The 27220-nt window shown below is 41.1% G+C and overlaps 1 protein-coding gene across 8 annotated transcripts in view; it reads left to right on the forward strand.

The window, feature by feature from the left end:
• Positions 1 to 640: 640 nt before the first annotated feature.
• The window catches only part of LOC104099483 (bifunctional nitrilase/nitrile hydratase NIT4A), a 32927-nt gene continuing 6347 nt past the window's right edge, over positions 641 to 27220 (forward strand). For 3 of the 8 annotated variants that reach the window (XM_070188280.1, XM_070188281.1, XM_070188279.1), the window contains exon 1: positions 17939 to 18225. In XM_070188280.1, coding sequence (XP_070044381.1) covers positions 18081 to 18225 — 145 coding nt within the window. In that variant the 5' untranslated portion in view covers positions 17939 to 18080. Of the gene's footprint in view, positions 931 to 2909; positions 3090 to 3663; positions 3958 to 5244; positions 5527 to 6508; positions 6927 to 17936; positions 18226 to 19288; positions 19359 to 27220 lie in introns of those variants that run through there. The other 5 variants (XM_009606491.4, XM_009606492.4, XM_070188277.1 and 2 more) reach the window with 5 other exon arrangements.

Here is a 27220-nt window from a genome sequence, read left to right on the forward strand (position 1 = left end):
ATACACTTGAAGCCGAAGGCTTTTTTTCACAATAATATATATTTCACATCGAAGTACAGAGTTCAGATGAACCCGGTAGCACAACACTCAACTTATCATGTTAAGTCTCCTAAGAAGTATCATAAATTATACTATATTATGGAGTTTGAAGAGAACTATAGTCTGTTTGGCCAAGCTGCAAAAATTAGCTTATTTTGAATTTTTTTTTTTCAAAAGTACTTTTGGCGAGAAACAATTTGTGTTTGACTAATTAATTTAAAAAATAATTTTGAGCAACAATTAGTGTTTGACCAAATTTATAAATACTGTTTCTAAGTGTATTTTTCTCAAAAGTACTGTCGAAGAGAATTGTTTTTTTCTAGTTTTACAAAATTGCTTGGACTTCTCCTAAAAGTCACTTCTTTTTCTACCAAAACTTTATTGTCGCATAGCTTTGACAGAGCTGCATATTTGTGGACTTCTTCCCCATTATTTGAGTCAACAAAAACATTGCTCTATGCAATACATCATAATGAAGAAATTAAAAAGAAAAAATAAAGAAAGAAAAGCAAGTAATCATGGTATTGGTAATATTCAAAAAACAATTTCCACATCACCCTACCACAAATTATAAAGTATACTAGTGTATATATTATAATTTCTAGAAATCTCTTCTCCAAAAAGGATATACACCAACATCCTTATTTTACTGATATTGCCAAAACACCGTGACAAAGAGGCAAAATCCACACAAAACACATCTGCAAATTCAGAATCAGATAACGAAATAAGCGCAAAACTAAGAAAAAATGGCTTTGGTCCCAACCCCAGCAGTGAATGAAGGCCCTTTGTTTGCTGAAGTGGATATGGGAGATAATTCCTCCACCCCCACTGTCCGTGCCACTGTAGTTCAGGCCTCTACCATCTTTTACGACACCCCTGCCACTCTTGGTTAGCCCCCTTTTTCCTTCATCTAACTACTATGTTCTTTTCTTGTAGCGGTTTCATTTTTTGGGTTTATATTTTCTTGAGTATTGGTTTTTGTTTCTTTATTGGTTGATTTAACATTTGACTTGCGGGTTTATGCAAAAAAAAAAAAAAACTATAAATCCAAATAATTATTTTGTAGCCAAAAGATTGGAAAAAGGAAAACACTAAATGAACTTAAGAAAAGTCTTGTAAATGAAGCTGAAACCCATTTTAGATTTCCCATTTAGATGTATAGATACAGTTGTAAGTTCTATCAAGTAGCTTTGTTATATTAAATTTCTAATTTCTTATTCCTAGTAAGTGGAAAATTCATTCATGACATTCCTTAAATTGCTTTGCCAACTATATTGTTGTTTAGTATTGTCCTAATCAAGATAAATCTCATGGCGATTGAGCGCAATGCCTTAAAACCTTGGTGCATGCACTGAAGTACTGTCTGAATGAGACTGAAGCATCCAGACCTGCATTGCACCTAAGTTAAGGGCTTAAGTGCACCTCAAGCAAGGTTTTAACGACATGTATACACCACCGTCATGACCATAACCCCCTCCTAAAACTCCAAATCCCTTGCCAGTGCCAAATCTTGCCGGTAAAAAATAGCATACAGTTGAAACCAAAAATTATTCAGAACGAATCTTCAACTAAATGAAGAGACGAGGTTAAATATGTGTCTATCATTTTTCTGACCTTTTTGTGCAATTCATCTTCACCGTTATTCATCTACCTAGAGGCACCAACAGGGGGATATATGAGAAACTATATTATCATCTTTGTAAGCTAAATAAAAATGGAAGACGGCAATGTTGAAAACATCGGCGGACAATACTGCAATTAAGGGCAACTGAAAATTTTCCTTCTGGTATAGTGATGGGAGATGCCGGGGTTGAAGGCTAAAACATATGGATGTGATTCTGAAGGTAGATTCTTCATCATATCTATTAAGGCCAGGACTCTCAAAGGCACGAGGACCTATTTCAGCAGCTTTCTTATAAAATTGTTTTACCATATAGAATCTCCTTTACTTCCAAAGCACGCATGTCTTCAGTAACTTGGAGACGTACTTCACTCTCATAATCTGGATATATCCAAAGTCTTTCCGCTGTTGTTTCAGCTCCTTGCGTCCATATGAGACTTAATCATTGGAACTTTAAGGCCCCCCCCCCCCCCCCCCCCAAAAAAAATAAAAAAATAAAAAATGGAACGCATTAGCCCCAACAAAGGCTTGGATGAGAACTGATTGCGTTATTTCCAGAAGCCCTCTGGGAGAAGCAAAAAAGAATGGAGCAAGGAATTTAAAAAGTCTAGTGTAGGATTTGAAGATTTCCGTGGTGTCCTACTAAATATGTATCCTTAATTAAAGAAAGAAGATTCTGACTTGGGAACTCCTTTAACCTTTCTTTCAAAGCTTTCCCGCTAATGGCACTTTACGTTGATTTATTCTCCTTTAAACGTTCAGTTCTTTTCAAAGGCATATTTCTTAAGCGTTACTATGTGGTTCTCTTGATTAAGAATTAAGGATACTGAAGTCCTCTAACCATTTATGAGCAGCGTCTGTGAGCTGATCCGTTATATTGCAAGGTAGAATTACATGCTTAGTAGTAGCTGCTATCAGCAGAAAGTATGAAACTTGAGTTCGAATGCAGTTGGAAGTGTGCTTATCCTAAATCAATCATGTCTGGTCAATTAGTTCAAATTATATGATCCTTTGCCACTCTCTTTCCTTGCACATGAGAAGGAAAGCTTCTGTTTTAGTGGGTGGGGCAGAAAAAAGAGCCAAATACATCGAGTTTACTTCCTGAAATTATGTCTTGTAACTTGTGTGGTTGGAAGCTGGAATGTTATAACTTGACCTATAAGTTTTCTGGCTTTGTTAAATTCTTGATCTGGGACTTGTTAAAAAAAACTTGAATTGGGATAGTTACTGTTTGGTAATTTTTCAGTTAAAGCAGAGAGGCTGCTTGCAGAAGCGGCTTCTTATGGTGCTCAGCTTGTGGTGTTTCCTGAAGCATTTATCGGTGGTTATCCACGTGGATCAACTTTTGGTGTCTCAATTGGGAATCGAACAGCCAAGGGGAAGGAGGAGTTTCGCAAATATCATGCTTCTGCCATTGATGTGCCAGGTCAGAAACTCTTTGATTTCTTGACCAATTAACTCTCTACCATGAAATTTCTTTGAGCGCAGGTGATTTGGATTATTCCAAATTCGAGAATATATTTCACTGCATTACTTACAAAAAGAAGTATATTTAAGAAGATGATAAATACTTTGCGACACATTCCTAGGATTAAGTTACATATCTTTTTTAACAGTATAACACAGTTCCATTTTCTAGTTAATTGTGGTTAGAGGAAAATTGAAGGTATTCAGTATTACTTCAGCACAGAGAGAAGAGGACCTTAGCTTGATAATTCAGAACAAAGAATTAAAAAGCTGTTGATTCGGGATAAAGAGAAGCGACAAACATGTTCTGAAAATCTTGATAAAAAAAGGTTATGAAATTTGAATTTTCGTTCTGGATTTCGTGGCTAAGATAGCTCATACTAAAACTTATTAGGTCCTTTACATTTCTCTAAACATATGTATGCTGCTTGTCTGTGCTCTCCTGCAACCTTTCTTCCCATCTCCTAATTTTTTCGCTCCAAAAGCTTCCCATCTCCCCCCCCCCCCCTCTCACACACAGCAATTGGTTGCAGGTCCTGAGGTTGATCGTCTTGCAGCAATGGCTGGAAAATACAAGGTGTACTTAGTGATGGGTGTTATTGAGAGAGATGGATACACACTATATTGCACCGTGCTTTTCTTCGACTCTCAGGGTCACTTTCTTGGAAAGCATCGGAAGATAATGCCAACAGCGTTGGAGCGGATAATTTGGGGTTTTGGCGACGGATCAACAATTCCAGTTTATGACACTCCACTTGGAAAAATAGGTGCTGCAATATGTTGGGAGAACAGAATGCCACTTCTAAGGACCGCAATGTATGCTAAAGGTTGGACATTTGTTGCTAATCTCTTAGGTTCTTCTATTCTTGTTGTCGAATACCTAGCTTTTAGGGACCCTTTGATATGAGGAATGAGCCATGTTTTTTCTCCCATGCCAATTGCCTCTAAGTTCCTAGCATCTTTAGCGATAAAATTCATCTATGAAAGCGGTTGTTTCATTTGTGCTATTAAAGTAATGATTAATGAACCCCTAGGGCATCAAAGTGCCGGGGTAATGAGATGCTTTTCTGGCTTGGTGCAGCTTCTGATAATAGAATTATGCATAATTTTTGATCTGGAACTGACTGTTTTTTCACGCTTTAGTAGTTTCTGATTACAATGTCTTCAAACTTCTTAATTACTGGATACATTATGGGGGAATTTTGCAAGTCTTTTCGCAGGGTGGTATAGCAGTTGTCTTCTAATGTCAAATACTTATTTTTACTTTAGGTCATGAAGCTGAATTTCATTGTCGCTGTCCACAGAAGAATGATCATCATTAGTTTTGTGGATGTGCCTTTAAATGATTGCTGTCATTTAATGGCCTGTTTTGAGCCCCCTTTTGGTTCAATGGCAAAGGTAGTACAGTTTGGGATGAGCGTTAGGTGCACACCACTAGTTTGAAACCCTGGTTGTTGCACCAAGATCGGTATTTAAGTTGAGAAGGGTAGACAAATCGACCATTATCCCGGAGTTTGAAGCTGTAACAACAGGTTATCTCGGTCATTAAAAAAGGGGGCCTGTTTTTATTTTACACGAGTAATAAGAGATAGTTCGATAATTGAAAATGTAAATAAGAGATGTATTCAGCCACTAATCTTGCTCTTTTTAGCAATAGAAAGGGGGAAAATTTGTATTTTGTATCGTCCTATGTGATTTCTTGGTTTATCTCCTTTGTTGTATAACATTTTGTTGAAGAGAGAATTAAATAAATAGAAGTGTGTTCTCTCTAATAGATTAAGCGTTTAGATGAGATGGTCACACAGTTCAACATAGTATTAGAGCAGGCAAAGGTCTGGGTTCAAGTCTCACCGCCACCCATTATAAAAAATGAATTTCACATGCTTGGCCAATGAAAAAAATGAAACCTTGCCCGTGAGGGGGCGTGTTGAAGAGACAATTAAATAAATAAAAGTGTGTTATCTCTGATAGATTAAGCTTTTAGTTTAGATGGTTACACAATTCAACACATTTGTTTGAGAAATGGATACTACTTGAGATGTCACAGAAAGCAAGTGGATGTTCATATTTGCAATATGCTCCCAAATGAATTTCTAAGTTCTTTTCTTTTGCAGGAATTGAGATATATTGTGCACCTACAGCTGATTCTAGGGATGTGTGGCAGGCATCAATGACCCACATTGCATTGGAGGGTGGTTGTTTTGTTTTATCAGCCAATCAGTTCTGTCGAAGGAAAGATTATCCCCCTCCACCTGAATATGTTTTTTCCGGCACAGAAGAAGATCTTACACCAGATTCCATTGTTTGTGCTGGTGGTAGTGTAATTATATCGCCATCAGGGGCTGTGCTGGCCGGACCAAATTATGAAGGGGAGGCGCTCATCTCAGCTGATCTAGGTACATCAGTGAGCTCTCTTATTTTGTGTTCTCAAATTGACATTATGTACCACGCATGGAATTGTCATACATCAGCTGTTGAAAAGTGATTACCTCAGCTTCTTTGTTATAGTAGGAAAAAAGAAAAGAAGTCTTCTCATCCCCAAAAAAGAAAAGAGAAGAATGCAAAAAAGAGTGGTGTTTGTTTTACTTGTCGCCAATCCTATGCCCAGTTACTTCTCCACGTAGCATGTATGCTGCTCATGAATTGGTCTGCTGAATAACATTGGTTATATTATGGCAGAAATGTTTCCTCATTATGAGACTATGAGGTACATATATCTTAGATATATGCATATTGGTTGTGCCGCCGTTGTTTCTTGTTTTGCATTTAGGTCTCTGAGCTCCTGCAACACTACCTTTATGATAGTTGTTCTAATTAATACTGTCAATCTAACCATTTCTTAATTTAACTATTTTGTGGTATCGGAAGCTTGATCTACGTGAGACAGGTTACACTTGCTGCATTTGGTACTCCTACTATGTTTATTGACTTGTATAAGCAAAGTGCAGTTGACTGCAATTGTACTCAGGTTTCTAAATTCGGTATGATCAATGAAAAGACAAGTTAAAGTTTGTTCACGCATTATGACATAGACCGTTTATTTGCCTTGACGTACCCGTATTGGAGGAGTGTGGCATGTGTGTGGATATTTTATACAGATTATTTAAAGCATACTAAAAATTACCAAACTGTATGTACTTGTACAGGATATATATACCCACCCCTTTATCATATATATATCCATAGCTGAATTCATTCAACATGATTCACACGTGGATATTTCACTCCACTTCTCCTCCTGTCTCCTGTTCTTAAGAAGTTTGGTGTCGCTAGCACACATTTTATTTACCCCCACAACCCCACCAAAACACACACACACACACACACACACAAGGAATTATACTCCAGCCTTTATTAATTAGCTAGCAATTTTAACAGATCTTGGAGAAATAGCTCGAGCCAAGTTTGATTTTGATGTGGTTGGGCACTATGCAAGACCTGAAGTTCTTAGCTTGATCGTGAGGGATCATGCGGTGAGCCCTGTTAGTTTCACTTCTACATCCAGTAAAGCAGAGAGCTCTCCCAAATGACAAGGACCTGTTTACATATGCATCTTGTACGTTGCTGAGCCGTCCAAAGTAGTCAGAAACTCCGGGCTGTTTGTTTCAGTGTGAGTTGACAAATTTCCGCCTCTTTGCGAAGGTTGTATAGTAGTCCTTTGTTATTTTATCTGCTGTGTACATACATCCCTTGAGACTTGCCAATTGGCCAACTCAATGTCTTTTTTGTATGAGAAACATGTTGATAGTCAATCCTGGTCAATGAAAAACCCTGTTGTCTTGGTTGTTTTCTATAATCTTACAGCTATACTTCTGTATATTCATTTGCCTGTTGGATAAGCATGGTAGTAAGAATTGCAGTAAAACAGCCACCAGCATAGTCTCTCCTAAGTCGCGCTATTGTTACTTGAACTCTACTAAAATTGATCTTAACGCTTATAGATAGTTTGAAATGATTTAGCACTCAAATTATATTACTATAATAACAAAATGTTAATAATAACTTTTCACTATTTAAAAAACTATTAGTTATCCTTATGAGGCACTTAACCCTTTGGCTGACAACTGAGAAAAGGAAGTCGAGAGAAAGTACAGATAGAGATTACTATAAGAGAGTAAATGAGGAAAAGTGGATATGTTCCTTCTTTTGGAGTTGATAAGATAAGAATGAAAGTTAGCAAGATTTAATAATGGGTAGTTCGGTGCACTAAGCTTTCGCTATGTATAGGATTTGAGAAAGATCGGAACACATTAAATTTATTGTAAATAGTATAAGACAATTTTGATCAACTAATTGGTTGGTTGGTCAATGCCAACCAGAGAAAACGATGATGGAAAAGATATAAAAACAAATAGAAATGCATAAATAGCCCCTTTAATTTGTCCATCAGTTGAACATCGGCATATGACCAGATACACTTCTATTTGACGCAGGCGTGTCTCGTGAAGTTCAACAAGCTTCGTGCGTGAGTTACACTCGCTACAAATTATCGAGTGACACGTATTTTTTAAAACTAAAATTATTATGAACTTTTATATTAAAAGATAATTGTATTTTTTATTTTATTTTAGTTAAAAAGAAGAATAAAATAACCCTCCTTTCCCCTCACCAAACTGCTGCCTTAAATCAGCCCTTAAACCACCGTGAAAAATTCACAAAAAACCATGAAATCACCGTAGAAAAGTCAACTTGTGTACGGTCAAAACCGATTGAGTCAGTCGTTCGGATTGGTCGAGACGATAATAATTCGATCAAAAGGTATTTGCATGACAAGCTCGGTCGAGGTCCGAAGTAAGGGTGTCGAGCTTCGAGCTCTAAGACAGATCAATGACAAGCTCGGTATCGTTATCGAGCTCATATCCAAATCGAACTACGAGGCAAAGCGGAGATTATCGAAGATGCATAGACCGACCAACACTCACCCCGAATATCAAGACCCCAAGTCAGAATCGAGCTCGAATCAAGGCCGAGGGCTCGATCCAATACCGAGCTCGGGCCAGTATCGAGCTCGCAGACAAGAGCCGTTGCAACCGCATTATGGGAGAGAATCTTGGCGGAAATTGAGGAAGACAATTCATCGTGGGTCCTCCACTATATATTATTATTATAGATAAAGTAGGATCCCCCAATATAAGAGGAGTAGGTTGGCACATTGAAAGGGGGCTAGTTCTTGAACATTTTCCTCTTCCCTGTCTTATATTTCATTCCATTTGCCAAGAATAGAGATTTTTGCATTTCATTCTACAATTTGTATCAAGATTTATCACGTGTCCTTAGAACCATGTACACATTTAACTCTATCCGATTTTTCGGGTAAACAGTTTGGCGCCCACCGTGGGGCTAAGGATAACAGTGATTGTTTGATATAAATCTACAGTACACACTAGCTTACAACTTCAAATCAGCAATGGCTTTACCTATCGACCACGAAGTCGGCCTTCAGGATGAAACCAACAACTTGATACCCAGGGCGGGAAGGCCACTTAACGATGTCACTGAAGCTCGAGTCGAAGTACCTGAAATCCGAGTCGGAGTACCGCTAGATGTCAATTCACAAGTGGCTCTTGAGGCGAACCAACGTTCCGAACCGAAAAAAAACATTCAGGGCGGTACTCGATCCATAGCTCGAGACGCCCATAACGTGGAGGAGATCGGAGCCAGCTTACAGATGATCTTCAAGATGTTACAAGCCCAGCAAATAGCGATAGCCCAGTTGCAGAGCCAAACTCAGGTACAAAGCAGGCCGGAGCCCGATCCGCTTCGAGAATCACCCACAGAACAGAGCCATCCATAGTGAAGTCAAACGAGCAAGAATCGGGGACTACTCCCGAAACAACTAAATTGCTCGAGGAACTCACAAAACGAGTCGAAGCCAACGATAAAAAAGTAGAAACATATAATTCCAGGGTCGATCAGATCCCGGGAGCTCCACCAATGATAAAAGGTCTGGATTCAAAAAAATTCATTCAAAAGCCTTTTCCCTCGAGTGCAACCCCAAAACCAATCCACAAAAAATTTCGTATGCCCGAAATACCCAAATATAACGGAACGACCGACCCCAACGAGTACGTCACTTCTCACACGTGTGCCATCAAGGGCAATGATTTGGAAGATGATGAGATCGAATCTGTATTATTGAAATAATTTGGTGAAACCATGTCAAAGGGGGCAATGGTATGGTATCATAATTTACCATCTAACTCTATTGATTCTTTTGCTATACTTGCAGATTGCTTCGTAAAGGCACATGCCGGAGCCATAAAGATCGAAACAAGAAAGTCGGACTTGTTCAAGGTAATACAAAAGGATAACGAGATGCTAAGGGAGTTCGTATCTAGTTTTCAAATGGAACGAATGGACCTGCCACAAGTCACAGACGATTGGGTTGTTCAAGCTTTCACTCAAGGTCTAAACGAGCGGAGCTCGATGGCTTCACGGCGGCTGAAGCAAAATCTGATCGAGTACCTAGCTATTACTTGGAGCGATGTGCACAATTGATATCAATCCAAAATAAGAATCAAAGATGCCCAGTCGATTTCTAGCTCCGTTATCAAAAGAACTACCAAGCAAAGGTCGACCAGAGATCGATACCGGCCATATAGCGGAAATCCTCCAAACCCGTTATGATAAAATGGCAATCAACTACCAAGCAATTGGAACGTGTAACGCCTAAAACGATACTACTTTTGAGTATCCGAGGCCTCTTTAAAATCAACCTCGTATACTGGGGGGCTTTATCATTGAACGTATCTGTGATGATTATCAAGGTCGGTGCAAAGGAAGTTACTTCATTATTTCATGACAAACAGTGTCTCGACAGGAAATGTTGTAAGAGCCAAATGGTCAAAACGAACCATGCTTATGTAGTTGGCCCGAGCCGTGACGCAAAACATGAACACATGTATAATGACTTGAAAAGAAAGCCCTCTTCTTCACCGATATTCTATGTTCAAGATTTATTACGAAAATAAGATCGAGTTCGAGCAAGCACTCACTCGATCACTAAGCCTACGGGATACTTTTATTTCGAGTTCGAGCAACCACTCACTCGACCATTACGCCTACGGGCTACATTGTATCGAGTTCGAACCATTCACTCGACTACTAAGCCTGCAGGCTACTTTTATTTCGAGTTCGAGCAAGCACTCACTTGAACATTGCGCCTACGGGCTACATTGCATCGATTTCGAATCATTCACTCGACTACTAAGCCTACGGGCTACTTTTATTTCGAGTTTGAGCAAGCACTCACTCGACCATTGCGCCTACGGGCTACATTATATCGAGTTCGAATCATTCACTCGACTACTAAGCCTACATGCTACTTTTATTTTGAGTTCGAGCAAGCATTCACTCGACCATAATGCCTACGGGCTACATTACATCGAGTTTGAATCATTCGCTCGACTACTAAGCCTACGAGCTGCTTTTATTTCGAGTTCGAGCAAGCACTCACTCGGCCATTGCGCCTATGTGCTACATTATATCAAGTTCGAATCATTCACTTGACTACTAAGACTACGAGCTACTTTTATTTCGAGTTCGAGCAAGCACTCACTCGACCATAACGCCTACGGGCTACATTACATCGAGTTCGAATCATTCACTCGACTACTAAGCCTACGGGCTACTTTTATTTCGAGTTTGAGCAAGCACTCACTCGACCATTGTGCCTACAGGCTACATTATATCGAGTTCGAATCATTCACTTGACTACTAAGCCTACGGGCTACTTTTATTTCGAGTTCGAGCAAGCACTCACTCGACCATAACGCCTACGGGCTATATTACATCGAGTTCGAATCATTCGCTCGACTACTAAGCCTACGGGCTACTTTTATTTCGAGTTCGAGCAAGCACTCACTCGACCGGCTAGAGTTCGAATTATTCACTCTAATACTAAACCTATAGGCTACTTTTATTTCGAGTTCGAGAAAGCACTCACTCGACCATAATGCCTACAAGCTACTTTTATTTCGAGTTCGAGCAAACACTCACTAGACCATTACGCCTACGGGCTACATTACTGCGAGTAAAATTACTCATTTCTTCGAATTCAAATGAACGCTTGACTATTTAAGGCTGAAGGATGTTCGAACCCGATAAAGCAAAGGGGACTACCCTCAAGGCCCGAAGGCAACAGAGATTAAAATTCAAACTATCTATTTAGCTTAAAAGGCTATTTTGCTTCGAAAGGAAGAAAGATATAATTTACAAATTTTTATACAGAGGCGGCTACTCTGCCAAAGGGAAGTTCTCCATACAAAAATCGAAAGCGGTATCAAAAGAACACAACAAACGACCTAAGGCCCTAAATGACTCAATCTTCATCGGAGGCCGTATTCTCGGCATCGTCCTCATCTTCAGACTCCCCCGAGTCATCGGAGTCCTCCTTAGGAAAGGCTAACCTTCGAGCTTTGTTCTCCTCCGACCTGGCAACTTCAATCTTGGCCCTAATATCGAAGCCCTGAGCTCTGACCTCCTCGAGAGCTGCTCTCCGAGCTTGCCATTTTGCATGTTCGACCATGCTCTCAGCTTTGGCTTGGTTAACCTCGACATCGATCCTGAATTGAGCCACTTTGGCATCAGCTCTCTTATTGGCCTCGATCACCTCAGATCTGGCCACTTCAAGTTCTTTAGCCAAATCTGCTTTATCTGAAGTGGCCAAATCTAACTGATGCTGAAGCTATTTCGTCTTTTCGATCAACCCCGAAGCATTTTCTTTCGCAGATCGAAGCTGGGCATCAGAAAACTCCAACCGAGCTTGAACGACTTCCTTTTTCGAGGCAGGTATATCCATACACTTTTCAAATTCTTCTGCCTCGGCCAGTAGCGCATCTACCTGTGAGTTAAGCCGTCCAATCTGCTCGGTCCTCTGCCGAACCTGCAGAATCGGATCGTTAGTGGTTATCTCTTTTTCATCTTCACTATCATGGAATATTCGGAATACCTGCTCAGCCATCTCCTCATGCTCTTCCCGATCCGCTGTCAAATCTGCTCAAAGTTTTTCACTAAGGAGCTTGTACGAGTCACTCTTCTCAGTGAGGCTCCAAACCTCAGCATCATGCTCCTCCCGGATTCGAAGAAAGGCCTCGTGATGCAACACCGAAGCCTGCAAACAAAAGGAGAAACATTAGAATTACCTACAATTCTATGTGTAAAAGAAATGGCAAAAACGCCATCAGAGTTACCCGATTCAAAGCATGTTGGGCCTCGTTGAAGAGACAGGCGGGCCCCACCGCATTCATCACTGATTGATCTTCTTCGGTCACTAAGGACCGAAGGTAACTAGCAATCCCTACAGGGGAAGAAAAAATTCGGGTATCTACAGGTACGGAGAGCACTATCTTCTGCCTTTGGTCGGGATCGATACTCGGGACTGAAAATCGGTCCACCAGTTTATGAATCGATGAAGGCTCGGTAGAACCCGACCACGATGTTTTTTTGGGTACCGACATTCCACCAAAACTGGTAACCTCCTTCGAGGCACCTGACTCAAGCCCCTCCAGAAAACCATGGATATCAGCCGACTCCTGAATACCCTCATAGGACCGATCCTCCAACATGACGGCCTCTCGAATCATGGCATCCGAAATCTGAGGGGATCCGCTAATATCAACTATCCCGAACTCATCCTTTGAAATATTTTCTATTGTCTGAGAAGATCCACCCTCGGTATCCCTTTCAATCATCTTAGCTCGAGAAGGAATAATCTCGGTTTTTTCTTGTTCTGGGATTATGGCCAAGGTTCCCTGATTCGCTTCCACTAAATTGGAAGACTGTTGAATCACAACATTAGCCTGTACGCAGGCTAAATTCTCCTCTCCTTCTTCGGGCTCATCCCTTAAATGGCGGGCCACTTCCGAAGACATAACACCAGAGCCCCCCTTCGGCTTTTGAGGTCTCTTAGCTGATTTCTTCTTTTCCAATCTCGGGGAGCCCGATACATCTTTTCTCTTTCTTTTTTTTACCTGCTTTAGGGAAGGAACTTCTTCGCCACCAGATGGGGGTCTCATGACTACATCTTTCCCGAGTCCTACAAAAGGGAAGAGGGAGATTTACCATACAAACCGATGAAGAGACAAATCGACAAAAAGATTTACCATGACTGCGGGCCTCCCATCGACCCTTTGATAATTTGACCCAAACACGCTCTACGGTCTCTGCAACACCAGATTTTCGACCCATTGTCTAAGATCCGGGATAGATTCCGACATTCGAGCTACGACTGTGATAAGGAAAGAAAAATGGATTAACAAAATAAAAGGCAATCACAAAATCAAAACGGGCAAAGAGAAACGTTTACTCACGGCTCATATTCTATCTCTCGGGAAATGGCAAGTCATCGGCAAGGATCAAGTCCGAGGTTTTGATTCGAACAAAACGGCCCATCCAACCTCGATCCCGGGTCTCGTCTATGCTCGAGAATGGCGCTTTGGTTGCTCGGCGAGCAAGCTTGATCAACCCTCCTCGATAAAGTAGGGGACTGTAGATGCGCATAAGATGATCGAGGGTGAAGATACGCCCCTCGACCTTGCTCGAGAAGAATCGAAGAAGAATCACTATTCTCCAAAAGGAAGGGTGGATTTGGCCGAGGGTCACATCGTACCTTTTACAAAAGGCAACAATGATAGGGTCTAGAGGTCCCAACGTGAAAGGATAAGTATAAATACTTAAGAATCCTTCGACGTGGGTAGTAATCGATTCATCAGGCGACGGGATTACTACGCGTTTATTATCCCAGTTGCATTCTTGTATGACTTTATCGAGAACTTCTTCGGTAATTGAACATTAGTACCTCGACATCGGCTCACACCGACCCGGTATCGGAGAAGGCCTTTCAATTTTAAAATTGCCTACAGTCGAACACCCTATCGGAACGAATTCCTCAGGGCGGGGCTCTTCCACATCCTCACCACCAGCAGGTCGAGATGAAGAAGCGGTCTCTTTTTGCGAAACAGTTTTAGACGTTTTTGCCATTTAAAATTCCGTGAACAAAGAACAGAGGTATTTGGTGTTTTAAGAAAGAGTTTGCAGTAAAACTCGCAGATTTACAGGCAGAAAACTCAGAAAATTTGGAAGATTGAAGACGTAAAAGTGATGAATGGTGGAAGAAAAGGCTATTTATAGATTGAAACAATGACGGTTCAGTATCAGAGGTGGCCGACCATCGTCTGACACACATTAAATGCCTTGGTAAAATCGAACCGATGGGACAGCTATCACATACGTCATGGTCGGGATCGATATAAACGCCAGTATATATCTGATCGAGCTGTTGGGAAATCATATCGTTTCTCGCCACATCCTTTTTCGAGAAATGAAGGGACTATCTGTATATGGTCAAAACTGATTGAGTCAGTCGTACGGACTGGTCGAGACGATAATGCTTCGATCAAAGGGTATTTGCATGACAAGCTCGGTCGAGGTCCGAAGTAAGGGCGTCGAGCTTCGAGCTCTAAGACAGATCAATGACAAGCTTGGTATCGTTATCGAGCTCATATCCAAATCGAATTACGAGGCAAAGTAGAGATTATCGAAGATGCATAGACCGACCAATACTCACCCCGAATATCAAGACCCCAAGTCAGAATCGAGCTCGAACCAAGGCCGAGGGCTCGATCCAATACCGAGCTCGGGCCAGTATCGAGCTCGCAGACAAGAGTCGTTGCAACCGCATTATGGGAGAGAATCTTGGCGGAAATCGAGGAAAAGATAATTCATCGTGGGTCCTCCACTATATATTATTATTATAGATAAAGTAGGATCCCCCAATATAAGAGGAGTAGGTTGGCACATTGAAAAGGGGATGGTTCTTGAATATTTTCCTCTTCCCTGTCTTATATTTCATTCCATTTGCCAAGAATAGAGATTTTTGCATTTCATTCTACAATTTGTATCAAGATTTATCACGTGTCCTTAGAACCATATATAAATTTAACTCTATCCGATTTTTCGGGTAAACACAACTTCTTTTCCTTTCAACTCTTATCATTGCTGCCTGATAAAGCCCGCTCCACTCTTTTTTTTTGTTTCTCAAAACCAAATCAGAAATCATCCAATCCATTTGATTGATACATTTTCACCGGCGAATAATCAACAGTCAAGTTCAATCGTGGTGAAATTGGAAGGTTTTAGATGGGTTCTTTTGGGATTTTCATGTTTGGGGTCAAGGAGATGAAGGAGGTGATATTGGTTCTGTGGAGGTGTAACGGTTGAGATCTGGTATTTTGGGTTTGTTTAGTGGTGTAGGGTGATTGTGGTGGCGATGAAAGTTGGCCCCTGATGTGCTTTTTTTTTCTTTATGGGTTTTACATGGAACGACGAAGAGTAAAAAGTGTGTCTTCTCTGTGTAATTTTTGCAAATGGTAAATGTTGGGTGATCCACAATGATTTTTTCGCATAGAGGGGAAATGTGGAGAAGATGGTTTGGGAAAGAGGAGGGTTGAGGATGGTGGAGGAAATAAGAAGGAGGTGTGAGAATTAGGTGGGGTCCATATAAAGTAAGATTTGTTTTAAAAAAGAAAAAAAAAGACTTAATTTTGATTGTTGTAGACAACTTAAAAAAACCGTTTATGTATTTCACCAAAACAAATTACTTACTTTTTTTAGTTTCATTTAGTGTACCAAGAAAAAATCATTGCCATATTAAGTGGTAATACCAACCTATTCTCAATGTTATCAAATGCATGCGGAAAAAATGCAGCTACTTTAATTAGTTTATTAGGTAATTCATGTACTAGTGAAAAAGAGAGGATATAATTAAAGTAAGATATATGTACTAAACTAGGTACGTTTTAAAAGAATGCCTATAAATAATTTTATCTAACCATTATGTAACCAAGTTTTAATGAAGTAGAGAAGAATCATTTCATTCATTTATCTTCAAGAGAGAAATGATGTGATGATCCTCCTCCCTAGAATTTCTAACACAAAGAACAATGCTCGTCAACAGAGGTAGATATCGGTCGGTTCGATTCAATTGTGAATATTATCGATTAGACATATCGGTTATCAATTTATAAATATGCTAAATCGATAATCGAACCGATAAAATATCATTATTGGATATCGATTAATTGGTTATCGATCGTTATTGGTTCGGTTATCGCTTTACCCGATAAGATAACTCAATTTAGAGAAAAATATTATTGTTTATAACACTAGCTAATTGATCTTATAACCTTGACCCCTTTCAATTATGTTCTAAAGAGTGAATAAAAGTTTCACGGACATATGTTTACCCTCGTCAAAAAAATTGTTCAATTATAAACAACAACAAAATTTGCTCAAATGTACTTCATATATTTACACACAAATAAATATCAATGAGATTATGAAATAAAAGAGAATGACTTCATCATATTAACATGCATCCTACCAAGATAATGACTGAAGAACTCATTATTAATTTTTTCATTAAACGTAACAATGTTCTATTGTTTAAGAGAGAAACATTAAACATACTGATATAGTGAAATGTAGTGATCCAACAATTATAGCAAGAGCAACAATATATTCTGAAAAAGTGGCATGCGTTCTCCAGGCTATTCGGGAGGATCCATTTGGAGGATCAATTACCAGAATATGACTGATAATATTGGAGGATTATAATTACAAAAGCTGCTTTCATATCAGGAATTAAGAGATTTTCTCAAGTCCAATTGTCCAAACACAATAAAAATAACATAAAATAGTAAGTAGCAATTACACCTTAAAAATTAAGAAGTCCAAACATAGTACTAATAGAGAATGAAGTCCTAAGGCGGCTTTATATACCTTAAGGTTAAATTATAATTTTGATAAAGTCTATTGGATTATTAGTTAAACCGTTAATAAAATTGGACAAACCGAGACCCGAACCGATAATTCAATAGTCAAATAACATTAAACCGTTAACGAACCATTAACCCAATAACCAACCCGATACTAATAACCCAATAAGCTTTTTTCGGTTCGGGCTATTAATTTTACTCGCCAGGGACTAATCTGGTAGAAATAGCGTGGGGTAGCCACTTTTTAATATGGTATTTAGTTTTTATCTAGCATTTTTAATGCTGAGCAGAAATAGCCACTACTCTATTAAAATTAATACGAAAAGACAGTTTTATCCTTTTTTCATGAATGCTGTGTCCTTAATATTTACACAACACTCATGAAGTTAAGGACATAATGTCCTAAAGTTTAACAATAGAAGGTGTAAATAGAGGACACTTTGTCCTTAATATTTACACATCACTTATGAAGTTAAGGACACCATGTCTTTAACATTTACAATGCACACATGAAGTTAAGAACATGATGTCCTAAAGTTTAACAACAGAAGGTGCAAATACATGATACTTTGTCCTTAATATTTACACATCACTCATGAAGTTAAGGATACCATGTCCTTAATATTTACACAACACTCATGAAGTTAAGGACACCATGACCTTAACATTTACACTGCACATATGAAGTTAAGGACATGATGTCCTAAATTTTGAAATAGAATGTGCTAATTCAGGACACTTTGTCCTTAATATTTATACAATACTCATGAAGTTGAGGACACCATGTCTAGCACATGAGTATTTTCGTCCGGGTGGATAAAATTTTATGAAAGCATTGGCTAAAAAGTAAATCTATTTTAAACCGTGGCTAACTGTGCACTTCCCCCACTAATCTGTAAGGAATAAAAATCCATTGGGGCTAAACTGTAATAATTGGAACTTCAACTTAAAACTCTTTTGGGCCAAAGTGTAACTACTACTCCCCTATTTAAATAAACTAACAAATAACTACCATTCCTCCGGAAGCGGCAGTTACAACTCAAACAGATTTTCAAAATTCCCTCTCCAGCTAATTCAGTTCCCTTTTTTAACAGTCAAGACAATCGAAATACACAGATCAGAACTCATCTGAAAATTCACAAGCAGATAACTAAAAAATCGTAAAACGAAGGAACATGGCTTCGGTCCCAACTCTACCACCAGCGAATGACGGGCCCTCGTTTGCTGAAGTGAATTTGAATGGTGATTCCTCGGCCCCTATTGTCCGTGCCGCAGTAATTCAATATTCCTCCATTTTCTTTGACACCCCTGCCACTCTTGGTTAGCCCCCTTCTACTTCATCCATTTATCTATTTTCTTGCATAGTATACGCTATGTCATTTGTGTTTGCGGAAAATCTTGGGGTAAGATAATCTTGACAACAAGGTGTTTGTTGTAATTACTCTTAGGCAGTAAGCAGATTCTCATCAGTTAATTTTTGAAATTAGTTGTAGTCCATCCTTCAATTGATCACTATTTATGTCAAAGTGTATGTGTTCTTGAAAGATAGAGATTATTGCATTGCTAGGGGTTAGGGCTGTTAACAATTTCTTTTTCTTCCCCTTTTTCTATGAGCATTTTCATTTTTTTTGCTTTCTTTTGTATTTTCTAATGATGCAGTTCGAACCTTATTGGTGAATACAGCTGCTTATATAAGTCTTGTTGCTTTTGAACTACTGTAGGTTTTTTGAGTGTTTTGGATATGAAGGTTTGTCCTTTTCTTTTTCAAACAAACCATAAAAAGAACTATAAGAAGTTCTTTTCTTTGAGATAGCCAATGAATTCAGCCTCTAAGGCGTTGGTTTAGTGACAAAGGCAGTATATCATAGGATGTGAAGAAGGCGTACTTCACGAGTTTGAATCCTCACGGGTATTAAAGCGCAAGTAAAGCGGGTCTTAGTTAAGAAAGCCACAAATGAAGAAAAAATGTAGTTACACATATAATGCAAGAAAAATAAGCTATAGATTCAGACAATTATTATATAGACAAAAGATTGAGCAGAGAAAACTACATGAACTAAAGAAAAATCTTGTGCATCAAGTTCATTTTTAATTTCTCATTTAGATGCAGAGATACGGTTGTACAGTAAATTTTATCAAGTAGTTTTGTAACGCTTAATTTCTAATTTCTTATTCCTAATAAGTAGAAAATTCATTCATAACACTTCCTTAAATTGCTTCGCCAACTATATTTGTTGTTTTGTACTGTCATCCTTTAATTTGAGCGAAAACAAAGGCAGACATCTCTGTTTTGGATTTTTCTGCTTCATGAGCTGGAGTTTTGGATTCTTCAAGATCGATCACATGACGATGGGCGCAATGCTTAACACCTCAGTGCCTGCACTGAAGTACCTTCTAATAAGACGAGGTGTCCAACTTGCATGGACTTTTAAGCAAAGGCTTTAATAACATGTGTGAGAAAGCACGGGAGAAAATATATTATTGATATTAGATGAACAATACAATACAAGAGGTCCTTATTTATAGTTATACTATACAAGGACATACTACTCTTCTACCAATGTGGGACAATGGTACACTATATTGTCATAGGCTACTTTCCATCATCGACCCATGACCCCTTGGACGCGCCCCGTGGCGTCCCGGCAAGCCTCCCAACGCCTAGCGCCACGGTCGGCCCCGTGGTCTCGGCAGCGCCAAGTGACAAGCGAGCATGCACCTCTGTCGCCCCACCGATAATCAATGCCAGCGCCCAGCAGTTGGCCAATGCCATCAGTGCCGCGCGCACCGACAATGCCGCGCGCACAAATCACCATGTTGCCATCAGCGCCGCACACCCAGACAGTGCCCCGCGCGCAGGCCCAATGCCAAGCACCAGCGCCCAGCCGCTGGCAGATCCAAATAGTGCCGCGCGCGCCCACAGCAATGCGCGCAGACCCTGCTGCTCAAGACAAAGTTGCTGCCATCGGACTTGCTTCCATAGAAGACTAAGTCCTTTTCATTGTAATTATAGAGTAGTTTTACTTCATTCATTTTCAGTGTGCTTCTACAGCTTTCTTAGGTCAACTCATGTAACTTTGGTTTATTTTTTTAAGCATTATTAAGGGGGACCAAAGCATTCAAACATTCAAGCATTCAAACAATTCTCTGTACTGGTGTCTCTCCCCCCCGACACCGCATTTCATCTTGTAATAGCTTTCATCATCATCAATACAATCATCAGCTTTCATCATCAATTGCTCATTTTCCGCTGCTCAATTGCTCACGACATTGGTTTTCCCGTACGGCACTGACAATCTAGTCTAGCGTACGGCGAGGACCTCAGTTGGCGCATAGCAACCGCACTGACATCGGTTGCTTAACCTTACGTCGCCCTTCCAAGAAACTTCAGGAAGGCGCCGCGTAACAGTTGGTATCAGAGCCTAGGCTCGACATCGGACGAGGGAACTCATTGCCATCATCATCACCATTTCTGACCATGGTGAATCACGGGGATCGCATCGCGACCCTAGAAGAGACGGTTGACGCATTACGGCCCATCGTGGATACGTTGCCTGATCTAAAGACCAGCCTAGTGCAAAGGTTGGACGACCTGGACCGCAGAATGCGGCAGGCCGAAAATGACATAGCAAACATCAGTCAAGACTCTGAGGAAGACCGGCAAACGGCTGCCGTCGAGGCAACCAAAATTCATGGCCAATTCGAGGACCTCCAACAGGAGCGTGGATTTAGCCCATCGGGAACTAGAGGCAGACAGACTGACAGTCATGCAGCAAACCATAGACAACTTGACAGGCCAGCTCAATATTGTCAATGCTGCCCTTCAAAGCCTGCTCAAAGGAGGCAAAAACCACATCAGGGGTGCCATGAACATTGCCCCCATGCCACAAAAGCTGAAAATTCTGGAGCCCAAACCATACAACGGAGCTCGGGATGCTAAAGAAGTGGAAAACTTCATCTTCGACATCGAACAATACTTCGATGCCGTTGGGCATTTGGAAGAATCCAAAAAGGTAGCAACTGCTGCCATGTATCTTCAGGGTGATGCAAAACTCTGGTGGCGAGTCAAATACGAAGCCATCAGGGCCGGTGAAGATACTCTCCAGACATGGGCAGAACTGAAGGCCGCCATACGCCTACAGTTCTTCCCCGAAAATGGGGAATACAATGCACGGAGAAAGTTGCGTGAACTCCGCCACACCAGGTCGGTGCAGGACTACGTGCGTGAATTCTCCGCACTCATGCTAAACATACGGGATATGGGGGACAAAGACAAACTGTTCGCATTCATAGAAGGTTTGAAACCTCATTCTCGTATGGAGTTGCAAAGACAACGGGTAGATACCCTGCCCAAGGCCATTCAAGCTGCAGAGTGCCTTGGGGATTATCAGTTGGAAACTCAGAAGGATAGGCCCCAGCCGCCTATCCGAGGGGATACAACGGGAGCCAACCTAGCAACGGTGGCCCCAACAGAAACGGAGGAGATCGAGGTGCATCCAAATCTAAGACTCCTTCCTCAAGCAGTAACACTACTGCATCAGTTAACAACAATCAGGGGAGAAAGCCCCCATCAGAATGCCGTCATTGCGGCGGGGAACATTGGAACAATCAATGCCCCAATACACAAGTCAATGCTCAACAAACTGTTGACGATGACGTCGCCAACTCAGGTGGGGGAGAATGTCATGGGCTGCTTTCCATCATCGACCCATGACCCCTTGGACGCGCCCCGTGGCGTCCCGGCAAGCCTCCCAACGCCTAGCGCCACGGTCGGCCCCGTGGTCTCGGCAGCGCCAAGTGACAAGCGAGCATGCGCCTCTGTCGCCCCACCGATAATCAGTGCCAGCGCCCAGCGGCTGGCGAATGCCATCAGTGCCGCGCGTACCGACAATGCCGCGCGCACAAATCATCATGTTGCCATCAGCGCCGCACACCCAGACAGTGCCCCGCGCGCAGTCCCAACGCCAAGCACCAGCGCCCAGCCACTGGCAGATCCAAATAGTGCCGCGCGCGCCCACAACAATGCGCGCGCAGACCCTGCTGCTCAAGACAAAGTTGCTGCCATCGGACTTGCTTCCATAGAAGATTAAGTCCTTTTCATTGTAATTATAGAGTAGTTTTACTTCATTCATTTTCAGTGTGCTTCTACAGCTTTCTTAGGTCAACTCATGTAATTTTGGTTTATTTTTTTTAAGCATTATTAAGGGGGACCAAAGCATTCAAACATTCAAGCATTCAAACAATTCTCTGTACTGGTGTCTCTCCCCCCCGACACCGCATTGCATCTTGTAATAGCTTTCATCATCATCAATACAATCATCAGCTTTCATAATCAATTGCTCATTTTTTGCTGCTCAATTGCTCACGACATTGGTTTTCCCGTACGGCACTGACAATCTAGTCTAGCGTACGGCGAGGACCTCAGTTGGCGCATAGCTATACTATACAAGGACATACTACTCTTCTACCAATGTGGGACAATACTACACTATATACATGCTGTAAACTAACACTCCCCCTCAAGCAGGTGCATACAAATCATATGTACCGAGCTTGTTACATATATAACCAATACGAGGACCAGTGAGAGACTTGGTGAAAATATCTGCAAGTTGATCATTCGACCTCACAAACTTTGTAGCAATCTCTCCTGAAAGTATCTTTTCTCTGACGAAGTAACAATCAATCTCAATGTGTTTAGTTCTCTCATGGAACACCGGATTTGATGCAATATGAAGGGCAGCTTGATTATCGCACACAAGTTCCATCCGACTGATTTCACCAAATTTCAACTCCTTGAGCAATTGTTTGGTCTAGACTAGCTCACATGTTGCCATAGCCATTGCTCGATATTCTGCTTCTGCACTAGACCGAGCAACTACATTCTGTTTCTTACTCTTCCAGGACACCAAATTTCCTCCTACTAAAACACAATATCCAGACGTAGAACGTCTATCAGAAGGTTGTGAGAAGGCACGGGAGAAAATATGTTATTGATATTGGATGAACAATACAATACAAGAGGTCCTTATTTATAGCTATACTATACAAGGACATACTACTCTTCTACCAATGTGGGACAATACTATACTATATACATGCTGTAAACTAACACTCCCCCTCAAGCAGGTGCATACAAATCATATGTACCGAGCTTGTTACATATATAACCAATACGAGGACCAGTGAGGGACTTGGTGAAAATATCTGCAAGTTGATCATTCGACCTCACAAACTTTGTAGCAATCTCTCCTGAAAGTATCTTTTCTCTGACGAAGTGACAATCAATCTCAATGTGTTTAGTTCTCTCATGGAACACCGGATTTGATGCAATATGAAGGGCAGCTTGATTATCGCACACAAGTTCCATCCGACTGATTTCACCAAATTTCAACTCCTTGAGCAATTGTTTGGTCCAGACTAGCTCACATGTTGCCATAGCCATTGCTCGATATTCTGCTTCTGCACTAGACCGAGCAACTACATTCTGTTTCTTGCTCTTCCAGGACACCAAATTTCCTCCTACTAAAACACAATATCCAGACGTAGAACGTCTATCAGAAGGTGATCCTGCCCAATCAGCATCTGAGTATCCAATGATCTGCTCATGACCTCGATCCTCAAAGAGTAACCCTTTGCCTGGAGCCGATTTTATATATCGAATAATGCGGACAACTGCATCCCAATGACTATCACAGGGAGAATTCATAAACTGACTTACAATACTCACAGGATAAGAAATGTCGGGTCTAGTCACTGTGAGATAATTTAATTTTCCAACCAGCCGCCTATAGCTTGCAGGATCGCTAAGCGGCTCCCCCTGTCCTGGCATAAGTTTAGAATTCGGATCCATCGGAGTGTCAACAGGTCTGCAACCTATCATCCCCGTCTCCTCAAGAATGTCTAAAGCATATTTTCTTTGAGAAATAACAATACCTGAGCTAGACTGGGCAACCTCAATACCTAGAAAGTACTTCAATCTGCCTAGATCCTTAGTTTGGAAGTGCTGGAAGAGATGCTGCTTCAGATTGGTAATACCATCCTGATCATTGCCAGTAATAACAATATCATCAACATAGACTACCAGATAAATACAGAGACTTGAAGCAGAGTGCCGATAAAACACAGAGTGATCAGCTTCACTACGAATCATGCCAAACTCCTGGATAACCGTGCTGAACTTACCAAACCAGGCTCGAGGAGACTGCTTTAGACCATAAAGTGACCGACGCAAGCGACATACAAGGCCACGAGACTCCCCCTGAGCAACAAAACCAGGTGGTTGCTCCATATAAACCTCATCCTCAAGATCACCGTGAAGAAAGGCATTTTTAATGTCCAGCTGATAGAGGGGCCAATGACGAACCGCAGCCATGGATAGAAAAAGGCGGACTTAAGCCACTTTAGCCACGGATGAGAAGGTATCACTGTAATCGAGCCCAAATATCTGAGTATATCCTTTGGCAACAAGACGGGCCTTAAGTCGATCAATCTGTCCATCGGGACCAACTTTGACTGCATAAACCCAACGACAACCAACAGTAGATTTACCTGAGGGAAGAGGAACAAGCTCCCAAGTACCACTTGTATGTAAAGCAGACATCCCGTCACTCATAGCCTGTCGCCATCCTGGATGAGACAACGCTTCGCCTGTAGACTTAGGGATGGAAACCGAGGACAAAGAAGATATAAAAGCATAATGGGGAGATGACAGACGATGATAGCTTAAACCGACATAATGAAGATTAGGGTTAAGTGTGGTCCGTATACCTTTCCGAAGTGCAATCGGTGTACTAGGAGCAGGGTCCGCAGCAGGAGCAGTGTCAGGTGCAAGACGAGAACCAGTTGGGCCTGATGGAAGACGCAAACGACGATGATAAGTCAAGAGTGGTGTTCCTGTGGCTGGGGAACTAGGGGGAACAACACTAGACTCCTCAACGGTTGGTATGGATGAAACCTCTATGGTCGAAGGTAGAGGAGGAGCTATAGTAAACTCCTCAAAGGTCGGTATAGGTAAGACCTCAGATATATCGTGGTGGTCAGCAGAGGTAAAGAAAGGTTTAGACTCAAAAAATGTGACGTCAGCTGACATAAGGTACCTACGAAGATCTGGAGAATAACAACGATATCCCTTCTGAATACGAGAATAACTAAGGAAGACACACTTGAGAGCACGAGGAGCTAACTTATCTTTCCCAGGGGCTAAGTTATGAACAAAATACGTGCTCCCAAAAACACGAGGTGGAAGAGAGTATAAGGGTGACTGGGGAAACAATACTGAATGCGGAATCTGATTTTTGATGGGAGATGACGGCATTCGATTAATCAAATAACAAGCTGTGAGAACTGCATCGCCCCAAAAACGCAATGGAACACGAGATTCAATTAGAAGTGTGCGAGCAGTCTCAATAAGGTGCCTATTCTTTCTCTCAGCAACCCCATTTTGCTGAGGGGTATAAGGACAAGATGTCTGATGAATAATTTCCTGAGAAGTCATAAACTGCTGAAATTGAGAAGATAAATATTCTAAGGCATTATCACTGCGAAAAATGTGAATAGAAACACCAAATTGATTTTTGATTTCAGCACAGAAACTCTGGAATATAGAAAATAACTCAGAACGATTTTTCATTAAGAAAAGCAAAGTACATCTTGAATAATCATCAATGAAACTGACAAAATAACGAAATCCCAAGGATGAACTGACTCTACTAGGGCCCCATATATCAGAATGAACTAAGGAGAAGACAGACTCTGCATGACTCTCAACACTACGCAAAAAAGAGGCTCGGGTATGTTTCCCAAGTTGACACGACTCACAATCTAATATAGACAAACTAGATAAACTAGGCACCATCTTCTGAAGTTTGGATAAACTCGGATGTCCTAAACGTCTGTGGATTAGATCTGGAGGATCTGTAACTAGACATGTTGTGGAAGGACTGAGTGAGCTAAGGTAGTAAAGGCCTTCTGATTCACGTCCTGTACTAATTGTCTGTCCCGTACTGCGGTCCTGCATAATAAAAGAATCGTCAATAAAATATATACCACAATGGAGGGCACGAGTCAAACGACTAACAGATGCAAGACTAAAAGGACAGCCAGGGACATAAAGAACGGAATCTAGGGTGATAGAAGACAAGGGATTAGCTTGTCCAACTCCTTTTGCCTTAGTTTGACATCCATTGGCTAAAGTAACAGTGGGAAGAGACTGTGAATATACAATATTTGACAAAAGTGATATATTACCAGAGATGTGATCAGAAGCGCCGGAGTCCATGACCCATGGGCCAAGAGTGCTAGACTGGGAAACACAAGCAAAAGAATTACCAGTAACAGAAGTATAAGTCTGAGCAACTGAGGCTACTTGTGGAGATGTCTGCTTACTTGCTCGATACTGAAGGAGCTCATTATATTCTTCTTTAGATAAAGAAAATCCTTGGTTACCTGGAGTCTCGGTCTGAGCAATGTAAGCATTTTTGGGTGGACGACCATGTAGAGAATAACACATTTCACGAGTGTGTCCAAGTTTGTGACAATAAGAACACTTGGGTCTAGATCTTCCAAAACGACCTCCTCCTCGTCTATGCTCCATAGTTTGAGATGCCCGAACATCCATTGTCTGAGATGCAAGAACAGAGGAATCAAGTATCTGTGATGAGATCACTGGTGGACTTGGTGTTGCAGCAAGGCGGAGTAATCGAGAGAATAATTCATCAACTGTAGGGACAGACGGACTAGCCAAAATCTGGTCGCGTACTGAATCAAGATCATTAGGAAGTCCAGCGAGGATAAGAACGAGAAACATCTTTTGTCGCTGCTCTTGTTGTTTTTCCACACTAGCAGAAACTGGCATCAACTTCTCAAATTCCTCCATGACTGCCTGTACTTGACCCAAGTAAGTAGACATATCCAATTCCTGCTTCTTTAAGTTTGTCATCCGTGATATCACATCATAGAAGCGAGATATGTCATTAGTGTATAAGGTCCGTGCCTTTGCCCAAACCAAATAACATGTCTGGAATGGACGAAACAAGGGCATCAACTTGGAATCAATAGATCGCCACAAGATGCTACATAACTGAGCATCGATTTTTGCCCAAAGTGCTATTGCCTTTTCATCTCCATCGCTAGACTGTTTGATTAGATGATCTTGAACACCTTGACCTCTACATCATAACTCGACAGATGAAGCCCAAGCTAAGTAGTTTGAACCTCCCATTAAAGGTTCCGAGGTAATAATAGCACTAGAGCTTCCAGAACTCATGTTTCTAGACCCAAAAGCATCAAATCCCAAAGACATTGTTGCAAATTA

This window comes from Nicotiana tomentosiformis, chromosome 11 (genome assembly GCF_000390325.3).
Source record: "Nicotiana tomentosiformis chromosome 11, ASM39032v3, whole genome shotgun sequence".
In the NCBI taxonomy this organism is placed as follows: Eukaryota; Viridiplantae; Streptophyta; class Magnoliopsida; order Solanales; family Solanaceae; genus Nicotiana; species Nicotiana tomentosiformis.